Source organism: Aquarana catesbeiana, linkage group LG03 (genome assembly GCF_042186555.1).
Source record: "Aquarana catesbeiana isolate 2022-GZ linkage group LG03, ASM4218655v1, whole genome shotgun sequence".
In the NCBI taxonomy this organism is placed as follows: Eukaryota; Metazoa; Chordata; class Amphibia; order Anura; family Ranidae; genus Aquarana; species Aquarana catesbeiana.
In genome coordinates this window covers 708,291,488-708,307,852 of record NC_133326.1, presented here as the reverse complement: position 1 = coordinate 708,307,852, position 16,365 = coordinate 708,291,488, and the positions used below count along the sequence as shown (strand labels likewise).

The window sequence follows — 16,365 nt, the reverse complement described above, 5'->3', positions numbered from 1 at the left end:
GTCCATCCAGTTCAATCTGTGTAGGTGTACGTGAGTCAGTGTCGATAATAATTTCCTGTATCAATGTATATTGTGTTCTTTAAAATGCTCATCCAAGAGTCTTTTAAAAAATATCAATACTCCGCCGCTGCCACCACCACTTGTGGAAGAGAGTTCCACATTCTTACCGCCGTGACAGTGAAAAACCTCCTGCGCCACTAAAGGTTAAACCACTTCTCCTCCAATCTCATTGTGTGGCCCCGTGTCCTCTCATACCCCCTACGACTGAATATCTTTTTCCTATGCTGGGATCACCATTGAGACATGTGTAAATCACTGTTATGTCCCCTCTCAAGCGTCTTTTCTCCAGCGAGAATAAATTTAGCGCTTGTGGTCGCTCCTCATATTTGAGGTCCTCCAGTCCCCTTATTAATTTAGTTGTCCTTTTTTGGACTCTCTCCAGTTCCAGCACATCCCTTCTGAGGACTGGTGACCAGGACTGGACGGAATACTCCAGATATGGCCAGACCAGAGTTTTATAAAGTGGCAGAATTATAGTTTTAACTCTAGAGCAGCCCTCAAATGTTTCACTCGCCTACTCGCAGTTTGCGAGTGGAAAATGATTTCTGGCCAGCAGGGGCTGCCTCTGAGCAGAGGGGGGAGCACCACCGGCAGGCGGGGTTGAATGGGAGCTGTTATGTAGGACACACAGCGGCACTTATGGCCGCTGTGTATCCTACCCCTGCAACCTCTTCAGGGATATGTAATAGGGCAATCCAAGGAGGCTAAGTGAGCAGGACAAGTCATTGTCACCAAAGTGAGAATGGCAGCATGGGGCAAGGACCAGCAGAAGACAAAAAAAAAGAGAAAAAAAAAATAATAATAATATTGTTAATTTATATTGTGGGAGGGAGGGGCAGGGAGAAGTTTAAAGATTTTAAAGTGGTTCTAAAGGCAGAAGGTTTTTAATCTTATTGCATTCTATGCATTAAGATAAAAAACCTGTGTGCAGCAGCCCCCCTCACTCCCCTTATACTTACCTGCGATGTTGCACGAGAGTCTAGGCTGTCTGGGACTCTTCCTCCTGATTGGCTGAGACACAGCTGCAGGTGCCATTGGTTCCAGTTGCTGTCAAAGTCAGTGAGCCAATGAGGAGAGAGAGGGGGCAGGGCTTAACTGCGGCTCCATGTGTCAGAATGGATACACAGAGCAGCGGCTTGGATGTCCCCATAGAAAGCTGCTTGCTGTAGGGGTACTCGGCAGGAGGGAGGGGCCAGGAGCACCACCAATGTTGGTTATTTTTAAAGGAAAAAAACAAGACAATATCACTTTAAGGTGCCAAAGCTCAGTGCAGTTAATGTCTGCTTTAATAAGCAGTAAAATATATTTAAAACAAGCTGTCACTGACCTCCCTCATTGCTTGTAATGTGAAGTTCTTTAAAGGTCGTAACAAACATTCTAAATTTGGTTTCATTTGGTGTCTAACAGCATGGAAATACCAACTGTGTAGAGTAGTAGTGTACAGGACTGGCAGGCTGCCAACAATCTGTTTCCAAAGAAATAGCAATAAAGCTAAGATTTCAGTGCCTATGTTATGAATTTTGGGGATGAATTTCTCCACAATGTCCATAATCACAGAAGTGAATGAGAGCTTGTTTTAAGGTGTTTGTTCATAATATGTAAAGACTTTAGTGTGGCTAGTCTGGGCACTCCTCTCTTACCTTTAAAAATGTGATCCACTTGAGGTGACTTCAGATACAGCCACTCCAAGAAGCAGCGTTCTTTCAAGGACAAGTTATGGTGTCCTTCGGTCATGTCCCATTGTAGAATGTCACCGTACACTCGGCTCTCACATTTGACCATTTCCATATGTTTTTTCACATCCGTCTTTCCCAACAAGAATATCGGTTTAATTCTGTATCCGTTTATCTCTCTCTCTTTAGCCCATGTCTTTCGCAGTTCTGACCTCCTTGTCCCAGTACTGGGTTGGGATTTAACCGCCAGGATCAGCAGTTTTTGGTTGGCTGTTTCTTGTTCCTCTTGGTTTGGCTCCTCGATGAGTATGCAACTGTAACTCTGTAGGTAGGGGAACTCCGCCTCAAACATGGTTAGGTTCAGATGATAAGTGTAAGTGCCATTCAACAGGGTTACGGACTGCCTCATTATGGGGAGCGGCGTTCTGGCTGGTGTTGGGGCAAGACAAATCCTTTGGGGGATGCCTCTGGTGTTCATGAACCATCTTGCCATCAGAAAAGTCATGATGGAGAACAAGGAGGCGCTTATGAGGATTCCTTTACGTCTCATTGTGCCCTGAATAGAGACAGCAAGAATTTTAATACAATAAAAAAAAACTAATTTGCTTTATTTATCTCACTTTCTGAAACATTTTTTGTTTTGTAAAGTGGTAGAATTATAGCTGTATCTCTTGAGTAAATAAATTTTTAATGAATGCCAATAGTCTACTAGCTTTGCTTGCAGCAGCCTGGAATTGTATGCTATTGCTGAGTCTGTCATCTTCCAGGACCCCCAGATCCTTTTCCATCCTCAATTCTTGAAGAGCGTCTCCCCATAGAGAGCAACTTACATTCAAATTTGTATCTCCCAAGTGCATTACTTTACATTTTTCAAATCTTAAACCTTATCTGCGATATAGTTGCTCACTTCTCTATTTTCTTGGGGCCTTCTTGTAAAGTTTCTATAACCTGTTGTGACGTTATTACCCTGCTTAACACTGTATGGACAGTAAACCCTGAGACTGAGGGTTTTTCTCTCATCCTCTATATCATTTATGAGCAAGTCTAAAAGAATTGGTCCCAGGACAGAGAACTGGGGCACCCTGCTTCAAACTCTAGGCCATTTAGAAAGTATGTCATTAATCACCACCCTCTGGACACACTCCTGCAACCAGTTTCCTATCCAGGTACATAAGATATCATCAATGCTAAAAGACTTAAATTTGTCATTTAAGCTGTGGGGTACTGTATCAAATTCCTTAGCAAAATCTAGATATACTACATCCACAGGCCTTCCTCTATCCAAATTTCACATTACCTCCTAGAATGTTAAAAACTTGGTCTAGCAAGAGTGGTCTTTCATAAATCCATGTTGGTTACTACTAATGATACCATTCTTATCAGCAAATTCTTTGATATGGTCCCTTATCAGCTCTTCCAATAGTTTGCAAACTATTGATGTTAAGCTGACTGGCCTGCAGTTTCCAGGTATGAATCTCAGCCTTTTTTTTTTTAATATTGATAACATGTTAGCTTTTCGCCAGTCTGCTGGTAGCATTCCGGTCAGTAAGCTTAGGAATAACAGTCTAGCAATGACCTGGCTTTGTTTTTTTGAGGACTCTGAGGTGTAAACCATCTGGTCCTGGTGATTTGTTTACTTTAAGTTTTTCTAATCTTTTGAGAACACTGGCTTCTGTTAGCCACAAGGATACACTCCTTGCTGTGTTTCTAACACTACCTTCTTGCATATTATACCCCATCTAGTAAATAATGAGGAGAAAAATTTTATACAGTTGCCTTCTCCCTATCACTTGTAACCAACTTCCCCAGACCATCCTTTATGGGGCCAATATGCTCTGACTTGATCTTTTTACTATTTATATATTTAAATAAAAATTGGCATTCTTTTTACTCTCCTCCTCGTCATCTATTTTTGCTGCCCTGATTGTGCTCTTACATTTCTTATTGCAACCTATATAGTGCTGGAATGCTGACAATGTCCCGTCGGCCTTATATTTTTTTAAAGGACAGTTTTTTTCTTTAATGTGCCTTTTTACATGCAAATTTAGCCACCCAGGTTTAACCTTAGTTCTTTGATATTTGTTGCCCGCTGGAATACACTGACCAATGCCATCAATAAAATGTTCTTAACTTGCGGACCGCCCGCCGTTGTTGTACGTCGGTACTTTGACGTAGAATACCGGGGTTATTGCAGTAGATAGCTGCCATAACCCCTGTATATTCTTAAATGGTGGGCGGTCCTCTTTCTGATAAAAAGTGCCCCATGCCATCCAGCTCGCGCGCAGAAGCGAACACATTCGTAAGTCGCACCCACATATGAAAACGGTGTTCAAACCACAAATGTGAAGAATCGCTGCGATTGTTAGAGCGACAGCAATACTTCTGTAACTCAAAACTGGTAACCTGTAGAAATTTTTAGGCATCACCTATGGAGATGTTTAAGGGTCAAAGTTTGTCGCCATTGCACGAGCAGTCGCAATTTTGAAGCGTGACATGTTGGGTATCAATTTACTTGGCGTAACCTTATCTTTCACAATATAAAAAAAAAATGGGCTAAGTTTACTGTTCTCTTATTTCAAAAAAGTGTATTTTATCAAAAAAAAATTGCACTTGTAAGACCGCTGCGCAAATACGGTGTGACAAAGTATTGCAACAAACGCCATTTTATTCTCTAGGGTGTCTGAAAAAAAATATAATGTTTGGGGGTTCTAAGTAATTTTCTAGCAAAAAAAATTGATTTTAACTTCAACCAAATTTGAAAAATTGTCTTGGTCCTTAAGTGGTTTTTAAAGCACTCACACTCATTCTCAGTGTTTTTTCTCTTCAGAATATCTTCCCATTTAATGTCATGAAGTATGGAGTGCAGTTTGGTAAAATTGTCTCTCTTGAAATTGAATGCACTTCTCCTACCCTCGTGTCTGCACTTCTTACGAATCACAGTGAACGTAATTTCCCTGCGATTGCTGTTTCCTAAGTTATACCTTACTTCCATGTCTGTTATCAGCTCTGGGTTGTTTGTGATTAGCAGGTCAAGCAGAGCCTTGAATCTAGTTGGGGCATCCAGCAATTGACACAAATTTCTCCTGTGGGGGTTGGAACCACAAGTAGGAACTTGCTGTGAAGCTCCATGCGTTACCCCGAGCGAGTATGAGGTTGTATGCAAGCTCCATCGTACTCTATTTAAGCTGGCTTATGTTGCCATTTTGACTAAACCCCTACGCTGTGCATGCCGCTTGGGATCGGAAGAAGTGAAGCTGCGCTGACTTAACACAGAAAGACTGAGACTTGTTACCTGCTCCTATAGGTCTCTGGCTGGACTTCCCCCTCCGCTTTAGGTGAGATCTTCTCTTGCTGGGTACACACAGGAGGCATGAGAGGAAGCCGGAGTTGCTCAGGTGGTCTGTGGTTGCTGGTCCGTCTCCCTGCCTGTGAGAGAGGCTGGTGGGAGGGCACGCCTGATCGTGGACGGTGCGGTCTGTCAGTCAAAACTGGAGTAAGCGTAGGAAGGAATCCGCTGTGACGCCCGAGGGAGCCGGTGGATGTAGCCCCCTATCATGCCTGTGAGAGAGGCTAGGGAGGTGGCTGTGCGGAGCGGAGGGTGTCACGTGGTCGAGACGTGACTGAGACAGCAGAGGAGCCGGTGGGATGCTGTGTAGTGGGACAGTGGGTCCTTCAGAAGTCCTGTGAGGATTGAAAGACTCACCGCTGAGGTTTGGAGGTGAACAGGAATCCGAGGAGGTAGAGAAGTTTACAGTGGGGACCCGCTAGCGGTGCCAACAGGGGGGAGGACTGAAGACCCGGTAGGAACGATTGAAAAAAAAAAAAGTTGGCTAAAATAATGTAATTCTCAGAGTAAATTATAGATTATAGAGCTTACCTGTCTTATAGTGCCTCTGGATAAATTGGAGGACTTTTTGTCTGGATGCAACAGAGGGATGACTAATAGGAACATTTAGTTTAAAGCCATTGCAAAAGCCATTGCAGCTTTTGCTTGTCCTGCTTCATCCTGTCTTAACCTGTTTGCAAAAGGCTGTCTGCAAAGACTGCTCTATGGACTGTTTTTCAAAGCCTATATAAAGCCTATATAAAGCCTATACAAATATATAGAAAATTCATATTGGCAGAGGCTTGAATCCACATCTGCATTTCAGACCTGTTTCTTCTGCTTGCCAGCTGTCTATCTTTTTCTGCTTGCTTTTTGCAAATACCCGTTATACTCATTACATGGACTGTTTGGTACAAATGCAAACTGTGCATCTGAAGGCTTCAGTTTACACAAGATCCCTATATCTGCTCTTCCAGCAGCCGTTTAAATGTTTACAATAACCTATTAGATTACTGTATGTACTGTGAACTTTTGGTTAAAGGTGGGTCTGAAGGCATTTTGAAGAACAATCTGGAAGATAAGGCTGAATACTTAACATAAATTACTTTTCAGTAGCACCTTTACCTCTGTTATTGCCTGCATTATCATCAACATATTGACTTGCAGATCCCCCATATATCTCCCATATACAGTGGAACCTCGGGCTACGAGCATAATCCATTCCAAGAGAATCCTCGTAATCCAAAGTACTCGCATAACAAAGCGAGTTTCCCCATTGAAGTCAATGGAAACGAAAATAATTTGTTCCTCATTGACTTCAATGGCATGCAATACCGCATCGGGCCAGAGGTGGGGGGGCGCCGGAGAGCCTCGGAAACGGCCGGAAAGGCCCAAGGACACCTCGGCAAACCTCAAAAGACTCCGTTCCCGAGGTTTGCCAAGGTAAGCCGTGCATTTCTGAACGGCTGCGATCGGTGCCGCTCGGCTCTGGCGCCCCCCCCACCTCAGGCCAAACGCGGTACTGCACATGCTTTGGCCTGAATCGTGCTCGTTTTGCGAGAAAACACTCGCAAACCGAGTTACGATTTTTAAAAATACAGTGCTCAGATTGCGAAACGCTCGTTAATGGCGTTACTCGCAATCCGAGGTTCCACTGTATTACTTTTTATATATGATTTGATAATAAATCTCTTTGAGATGGTGAATGCATAGACGGAACAACAACTTGGGAAAAGAAAATATGGGCGGAAAGGGGGTAAAAACTAATCAAGCGGATAGCCTGAACTGTAACTATAAAAACGTATATGGTACAGGATAAAGTGGACCAAAGAACGGAACAAGTAGTTGAAAGTGCAGAGGCAATCTCCTCCCCAGAAGGTCAAATGAATAAAAATACTGGGTCTGGGGAAGGAGTAAGCCAACAGAAGGATCAACAACAACAAAAGATGGCAGGAGAAAAGGATGCGGATAGCTCACAGGCCCTCCCTACAAAGCAGGATATGGTTGAGATGATGTCCCATTTAAAGTGCATGATCAAAGGAGAATTGAATGCCACTAGAATGCACATACAGAATGTATTACAAAGGGTTGAAGAATCCGAAGCACATTTAGATGAACACAAAAAAGCGATTTTGGACCTGCGGGCGAGGGCTGAATTGGACTGGCTGGAAATGAGGAATATTTGATATAGGCTGGAGGATCAGGAGAATTGTAGTAGTCAGAATAATTGAAGGATCCACGGCCTACCTGAGACCGTGAAAAACAGTGATCTTGAAAAAAAAGTCAGCGGAGGTGTTCAATAAAATACTTAAGAAATAACATCCCCTATACACTTTGAAAGAGTCCACAGGATACAAAAAACAACAATGTCAACAACAGATACTGTAAGAGATGTAATAGTGAGATTTACTCATTATGAATTAAAACAACAAGTCTCATATGGTATGCGAAGTGCTGCACTGATCAAATTTAATGGAATCGAGATACTTATCTTTACGGATTTGTCACAAGAGACTTTGTCTCGAAGGAAAGCTTTGAAACCCCTGATAAATCAGGCAAAAAATAATTCTCATTGATGGGGTTTCCCAGCATGTTTGTGGCTAAAAACCAAGGGTATCAGCCACATTGCAATTCCCAGAAGATTTAAAAGATTTTTGTAGCAAATTAGATTTGCAATGCATTAATATAGAGAATTGGGGATAAAAACCCAGAGTGGGGGAAGTTAAGAGAACGGCAATGGAAAAAAGCTTAGAGCCCAAAAAATAGAATACAATAGGGACTAAATAAACAAACAGTGTAGGGAGGGTTAAGGGGACAATGGCCCAGTAAGGGAGAAGACTCGCTTGGTGATGCATGGGGATCCAGAGATGCCTGTCTGTCCCCCCCAGAGCCATTCCTGAATTTGGGATGAGATCTGGGGGCCCACGCAGGCATATGGAAACCCCCAAGGGATGTCCAGCCTGGCTAGGTGCCTATAAATTGAGCAATAGCCAGGTAGGCCATAACATTGATAGCCAATGGAAGGGAGGATTCATATAAGGAACCCTACTGGGGATAGATTAGAGGGTGTTGTATTGTTATGTATTGTCAAATTGTGTTTTATTTGAATGGATCATCTCTGGAAAGTTAGAAGCCTTTTATCTCTATCTTATACGAAAAGTGTATTGGTGTGTATCCGCCACTTAGTTATGGTGCCCTTGAAGATAGTGACATATAATGTCAGGGGCCTAAATAGCCCTAGTAAACGGCATCAAATACTAATATTATCTTTCTATCATTTTAAATGGTCATCCAGGGTTGGATAGAACTCTAAAGATTTCCAGTTTGGTTTCATGGATATTTCTCTGATAAGAGATCTAAAGGATTAGCAATAGGTTTTGATAAGAACACACCATTTAATTTAAAAGCAATGGAATCTGATTCTGAAGGAAGGTATTTGTTCATTTATGGATCTTTGTTGAACATTGAATATACATTGGTGAACATATACAGTCCTAATATCCATCTGTGTCCCTTTTTTGAGGAAGGTAATGAACAAGCTGGAAACGTTTTAAAAGAGGGGAAAGTAATTATGGCAGGGGATTTCAATTTTGTGCTTGATTCAACCTTGTATACCCAGCCCCTCTCCCTACGTTCAGAGGGCAAACATCTCAGGGCAATTAAACAGAAACCACACCAGCAACAGTTGGTAGAGGCCTGGAGAATTATGCACTCTAGGTGAAGGGACTTTACATTTTACTCTCAGGTACACTCTTCCTACTCGAGAATTGACTACGTTTTTTTTAGATCATCAGCTTCTAGAGGGGCTATTTTAGGCAGAAGTGAAATCCATCACCCTCTCGGATCACGCCCTGGCTTTAGTCAGCTTGAAAAGAATATAGCGGATATGCAAAGATCCTGGAGGTTGGATGAATCACTCTTATATGACCATGGTATAGTGGAGGAATTGGAAAGGGATTTGAATTTGTTTTTTAAAAGAGAACAATGTAGAGAATATTGCACCAACTGTATTGTGGGAAACCCATAAAGTATTTATGAGAGGGAGATTAATAGCAGAAGGGGTGAAGAGGGAAAAAAACAATCTCTCTTTACAAGATATTTATTAGAACTGCAAAAAGGCAGTATGAATTCGGTAACAGTTGTTTGGAGTACTATCAATCATTATATAAAGTAAACGATACTCAAAACTACGATGATAGACAAAATAGAATAAAATAGAACACTACCTACGGAAGATAAAGTTGTTGCTGATATCGGAGAAGGATTCAAGTAAACTAGAAAAAGATATTTCTAGGGATGAAATTGAGCAGGCAATTAGGAAAAGTAAGGTTGGTAAAAGTCCGGGTCCGGACGGTTATATACCCTAATGCCCCGTACACACGGTCGGACTTTGTTCGGACATTCCGACAACAAAATCCTAGGATTTTTTCCGACGGATGTTGGCTCAAACTTGTCTTGCATACACACGGTCACACAAAGTTGTCGGAAAATCCGATCGTTCTAAACGCGGTGACGTAAAACACGTACGTCGGGACTATAAACGGGGCAGTGGCCAATAGCTTTCATCTCTTTATTTATTCTGAGCATGCGTGACACTTTGTCCGTCGGATTTGTGTACACACGATCGGAATTTCCGACAACGGATTTTGTTGTCGGAAAATTTTATCTCCTGCTCTCCAACTTTGTGTGTCGGAAAATCCGATGGAAAATGTCCGATGGAGCCCACACACGGTCGGAATTTCCGACAACACGCTCCGATCAGACATTTTCCATCGGAAAATCCGACCGTGTGTACGGGGCATTATACTTTAAAAAAGGTTCTTAGGTACTTTGACCCCCTTCTATCATCCATATATGAATTCTATTGGGGAGGGCCTGAATCTTCATCAAGAAGCTTTGGGGGCCCATATATCACTTCTATGTAAGGAAGGGAAGGATCCAACATTGTGCTCCAGTTTTAGGCCAATATTCCTGATCAATGAGGATATTAAAATATACACAAGGATCTTGGCCAAAAGATTGAGACCACTTATAGCTGACTGCATCAGGAAAGATCAAGCAGGTTTTGTCCCCAGTAGGAAGGCTAGAGATAATATATTAGAACAATTTTATTGATGCATGTTGCAAAAAAGGGAAAGAAACCTGCTCTTTATCAATAGATGCCGAAAAGACTTTTGATAGATTAGATTGGGACTTTATGTTACGGACACTACATAGATTTGGCATGGGGCCGCGAATGATGAGGTGGATTGAAGCTTTATACTCGAACACTACGGCTAAAATTCAAGTAAATGGAACTCTGAGACCTTTTGGTTATATAACGGTACACGACAGGGTTGCCGACTCTTGCCCCAACTCTTTGTGTTTTCTCTAGAACCCCTTCTAGCCTCTATAAAAGCCAATTATAAAGTTGAGGGTATCGAAGTTGCAGGACAAGAACATAAAATATCTGCGTTTGCGGACGATGTTCTGTTGTACATAACAAATCCCACACAAACACTCCCAGAGATTTTGATGGAAATAAGTAATTACGGGGCGGTATCAAACCTCAAGATAAATATGGAGAAAACTGAGATATTGGACATCTCGGTTTCCTCAGATGAAGGTAGGGATCTCAGAATCCTATATCCCTTTAAGTGGAGGAAAAGGGGATTGAAATACCTGGGAGTGTTTCTGTCAATATTAACAATGGATTTATATCAGGATAATTATATGCCCCTACTCAATAAAATTAAACAACATCTGAAAGGATATCCTACACATAGATTGTCATGGTTTGGCAGGATAAGCGTAATTAAAATGATGACTTTCCTGAAAGCTTTGTATATCTTTCAGTGTCTTCTGATAAACATCCCTGTGGCCTGCTTTAGAACTCTTATGCCCCGTACACACGATTAGAAATTCCACTAGCAAAAGTCCGATGAGAGCTTTTGGTCAGAAATTCCAACCGTGTATGCTCCATCGGACTTTTGCTGGCAGAATTCCAGCCAGCAAAAGATTGAGAGCAGGTTCTCTATTTTTCAGTTGGAAAAAGTTCCTATCCGAAAATGCGTTCGTCTGTATGCAATTCAGACGCGCAAAAAATCAGCATGCTCAGAAACAATTCGACGCATGCTTGGAAGTATTAAACTTTATTTTCTCGGCTCCTCGTAGTGTTGTACGTCACTGCGTTCTTGACGGTCAAAAGTTCAGAGAACTTGTGTGACCGTGTGTATTCAAGGCAGGCTTGAGCGGAATTCCGTCTGAAAAACCATCCAAGTTTTTTCTGACGGAATTTTTGATTGTGTGTATGGGGCATAAAATTGATATTACAAAAGTTTATATGGAATAACAGGGGTAATCGCATTGCCTATAAAATTTTGAATAGACCAAAGGAGAGGGGGGCTATTTCTCCCAGATTTTGAAAAATATCACGCGGCGGCGGCAGTATTGGGGAGAGTTATGGACTGGGTCCATGGTTCCCTGTATAAAATATGGGTGTCATTTGAGGCAGAGTTGAGTAAATCAGCTCTGAATCAGATTATTTGGATCCCAAGGCAATATAGAGGTCTCTCTAGAGCGGTGTTTCTCAATTCCAGTCCTCAAGGCGCACCAACAGGTCATGTTTTCAGGCTTTCCCTTATTTTGCACAGGTTATTTGATCAGTTTCACTGCCTTAGTAATTACCACACCCATTTTATCTGAGGGAAATCCTGAAAACATGACCTGTTAGTGGGCCTTGAGGACTGGAGTTGAGAAACACTGCTCTAGAGAAATGGCCCCAATTGCCATAGAAACACTCAGAATATGGGATAAGCTTCTCAAAAGTAGATCTTGGCAATATAATAGCCCTCTGATGCCCCTGATTGTATTTAAAATGGACCTCTTCAGACCATCTGAGGCTAAGATGTTTTGAAAGGAAATGTTCTCCGTTCATTATCTGATTTACGAGAACAATATGGTGAAACGCCATGGGACATTTTGTAGAATCTCTCCCGAAGCCTCTTCATTCAGTCAGCGGGTTTAACCCATGGGAAAGACTAGTCAACCAAGGGGGAATAAATAGACAGGGGAGTGTGATGAGGCTGAAGCATTATGAGTGGAACTAAACAGGGGTGTGCGTTCTACAAAGGTTATCATTGGAGTTCGTTATAGGCCACCCAATGTTAGTGAAAGGGTGGAGATGGTGATAATAATGGTGGATTTCAGCTACCCAAAAACTGACTGGAGTAATGGCATCGCAGGTACAGTTAAAGAGCAAAAATGTATAAATGTATTAAAAGACAATTTTATGGTCCAGTTTATTGAGGAACCCCAACTCGGAATGATGCTCTGCTGGACCTCAGAATCTCTAACCATGCAGAGCTTATTACTAATATTCATATAAAAGAACATCTGGGTAGCAGTGACCATAACATGATTTCATTTAATGTTAGCTGTAAGCAACAAACACATACGGGAAAGATAAAAACACTGAACTTTAAGAGGGCAAATTTTCAAAGGATGAGGGCTGCTCTTTATTATTATTGGCATCGATGAACACAGAACAAAAATGGGACTGTACGAGAACACACGGCAAAGTATATTCCCACGGACAATATGTTTAGAAAGCTAAAAATAAAATATAGCTCACATCCAAAGTTTAAAAAGCTATAAATAAGAAAACAGCTTCTAAAAAAATATAAAAATAAACACTATCATCGTTTAAACGTTACAAAGAATATAACAGATTATGTAAAAAGGAAATAAAGGATGCAAAAAGTCACGGGATAGTAGGACAAACCCCCCAAAATTCTTCAAATATATTAATAATAAAAAAGGTCAGGTCTGAGCATGTAGACCCTTTACAAAATAATCTAGAGTGGGTGACTGAGGACAAAGAGAAAACAAATTTATCAAATGAAAAAAGGAAGACACATATAAAAATTTTATCAAATACTTTCTTCAGCTCTGTGTATACAAAGGAGCATGGGGGAGTTCATGTCCATAATGGGAATGGTTTTGGCATGGCACAATGGCTCAAAAGTGATATGGTCCAGAAATATTTAGACAGAATAAATGTGGACCAGATGGAATCCCCCCACAGATACTTAAAGAATTGAGCTCTGTCATCTCAAGGCCATTGTTTCTAATATTTAGGGACAAGTTAATGACTGGAATGGTACCACTGGATTGGTGCAGGGCCAATGTGGTGCCCATATTTAAAAAGTGATCAAAGTCTTTACCAAGTAACTATAGACCTGTTAGTTTAACTTCTATACTGGGGAAAATACTGTAGAGTTTAATAAAAGACCACATAGAGGAGTTCTTGCTGGAAAAAAATATTTTAAGCAACAGACAGCATGGATTCATGAAAGACAGAAGTTGTCAAACAAACCTGATTTCTTTTTATGAGGAGGCAAGTAAAACCCTGGACAGGGGGTTGGCTGTGGACATGGTATACTTGGATTTTGTAAAAACATTTGACGCAGTTCCCCACACATGGCTCATGTGTAAGGTAAAGTCTACAGGCTTGGAAATATCAGTTTGTAAATGGATAGAAAACGGTCTAAAAGACATAATTCAGAAAGTAGTGGTTAATGATTCTTACTCTGAATGGTCTAAGGTCATCATTGGTGTACCACAAGGTTCAGTGTTGGGACCCTTACTTTTTAATATATTTATAAACGATATAGGGTCTGGGATTAAAAGTACCATTTCAATTTTTGCAGATAACACCAAACTATGCGGTGGAATAATGTCCTTACAGGATGTCTCCAACTTACAAGCACTGTAATAATTGCCAAATGAGGTTTAATGTTGATAAATGTAAAGTTTTGCACTTGGGGGCAAAGAATATGCATGCATCATACATATTAGGGGGAGTACAACTGGGGGGATCTGGGGGGTTTTGGTAAATCATAAGCTCAATAATAGCATGCAATGCCAAGCTGCAGTTTCCAAAGCGAGCAAAGTCCTTTCTTGTATTAAGAAAGGTATGGACTTCAGAGAGATATCATTTTGCCCCAGTACAAATCATTAGACCTCATCTGGAATATGCAGTTCAGTTTTGAGCACCAGTTCTCAAATGGGATATCGGGGAACTGGAGAAAGTGCAGAGAAGGGCAACCAAACTGATAAGAGGCATGGAGGAGCTCAGCTATGAGGAAAGATTAGAGGAACTGAATTTATTCTTTTGAGAAGAGGAGATTAACCACTTGCTTACTAGGCACTTAAACCCCCCTCCTATCCAGACCAATTTTCAGCTTTCAGTGCTCTCACACTTTGAATGACAATTACTCAGTCATGCAACACTGTACCCAAATGATTTTTTTTGTCCTTTTTTTCATACAAATAGAGCTTTATTTTGGTGGTATTTGATCACCTCTGGGTTTTTTATTTTTTGCGCTATAAATGAAAAAAGACCGAAAATTTTGAAAAAAAACACATTTTTTCTAATTTCTGTGATAAAATTTTGCAATTTTTTCTTCATAAATTTTGGCCACAATTTATACTGCTACATATCTTTGGTAAAAATAACCAAAAATTTGTGGAAATTATTTGGTCTGTGTGAAAGTTTTAGAGTCTACAAGCTATGGTGCAAATCATAAAAAAATTATCACATCTGATGTACTGAGGCCTATTTCCTGAGACCCTAACAAGCCAGGAAAGTATAAATGCCCCCAAATAACCCCTTTTTGGAAAGTAGACATTTCAATGTATTTAGTTAGAGGCATGGTGAGTTATTTGAAGTTGTATTTTTTTCCCACAATTCTTTGCAAAATTGAGATTTTTTTTTTTTTCCCCACAAAATTGTCATTGTAATAGCTTATTACTCTAACATGGCATGTGTATACCACAAATGACACCCCAAAATACATTCTGCTACTCCTCCTGAGTATTACGATACCACATGTGTGGGACTTTTTCACCGCCTGGCCACATACAGAGGCCCAACATGCATGGAGTGCCATCAGGTGTTCTAGGAGCATAAATTACACATCACATTTCTCAACCACCTATTACACTTTTGAAAGCCCTGGAGCACCAGGACAATGGAAACACACACAAAATGACCCCATTTTGGAAAGCTAACACCCCAACGTATAATCTATGAGGCATAATGAGTCTTTTGAATGGTTTATTTTTTTCCAGAAGTTTTTGGAAAAAAATGAAAACGCATTTTTTTTTTTTTTTTTACACAAAGTTGTCCGTTTATAAGATATTTCCAACACATAGCATTTGGATAGCAAAAATGACACCCCAAAATACATTCTGCTACTCCTCCTGAGTATGGCAATACCACATGTGTGAGACTTCTACACAGCCTGGCCACATACAGAGATCCAACATGCAAGGAACACCGTCAGGTGTTCCAGGGACACATAGCATGCACATACCAAGAATTACACCCCAAAATACATTATGCTGAGCAAAGCGTAAACAAAAAAGATTACCTGTGGTTGTAGTAGCGCAGTCGTACACAGGAGGATAGCACTGGTCCAGGCAGCAGGCAGGGACTTGGTCAGCAGCGGCGAACACAATTGTCCAGGCAGCAGGCAGGGTTACTGGCCATATAAAGTCCAGGGTCAGTGCAGACAGAGATATTGTCCGCAGTGCCAAAAATATTGGTCCTGGTAGTAGGCAGGTCCATGTGGTGTGGTCAGTGCAACAGGCAGAGGCATGACGGCAGTAAGTCCTACAGGCAGAAGTAGGGCCTCGTTCAGGACAGAATGGGGACAGGGGTAGAGGCTTCTCCCACCCAAATCTCTTTGAAGCCTCCGAGTCTCCAGACCCTAATCTAGGATTGAGAAAACAAAATAAATTGTTTTCTTCATCCAGAAAAACAATTCTGGAGCCCCTCACATATGTGAGACCCCTGTGTTGAATCCCACTAGTCCAGTTGCAGGGTACAAGATCAGTCCAAGAGGCAGGCAAATATCATGGTCAAACAGTCCAAGGTCAGTTCCAGATCAGGCAGAGGTATGTACAGAATCGTTGGGCAGAAGCATGGTCGAATAACAAGCCAGGGTCAGTTCCAGATCAGGCAGAGGTATGTGCAGAATCGTTAGGCAGAAGCGTGGTCAAATAACAAGCCAGGGTCAGTTACAGAGGAGGCAGTGGCATAAGGGGTGTGAGGGTAAATTGCAGGAACGGAGGCTTACGTTTACCATACTTCACTAATAATTTACTGAAGTATGGCAACGACGAAAACATTCACCTACGCAGAGGCCTGGTTCAGAAGGACATTGTGCACAATAATAAGATGTGTCTCTTCTGAATCCAGCTCTGGTACACACCTTACATTTTTTTTGCCGTCGTTGGCCTGTTGGTTTGGGAGGGATCTTA

At 41.4% G+C, this 16,365-nt stretch overlaps 1 protein-coding gene across 2 annotated transcripts in view; it reads right to left on the bottom strand.

Annotated features, from left to right (window-relative positions):
- LOC141134894 (beta-1,3-galactosyltransferase 5-like) overlaps positions 1–16,365 on the bottom strand; it is a 40,178-nt gene that overhangs the window by 775 nt on the left and 23,038 nt on the right. For both annotated transcript variants that reach the window (XM_073624325.1, XM_073624324.1), the window contains one exon: positions 1,701–2,289. In XM_073624325.1, the coding sequence (XP_073480426.1) occupies positions 1,701–2,283 (583 nt within the window). In that variant the 5' untranslated portion in view covers positions 2,284–2,289. The remainder of the gene's footprint in view (positions 1–1,700; positions 2,290–16,365) is intronic.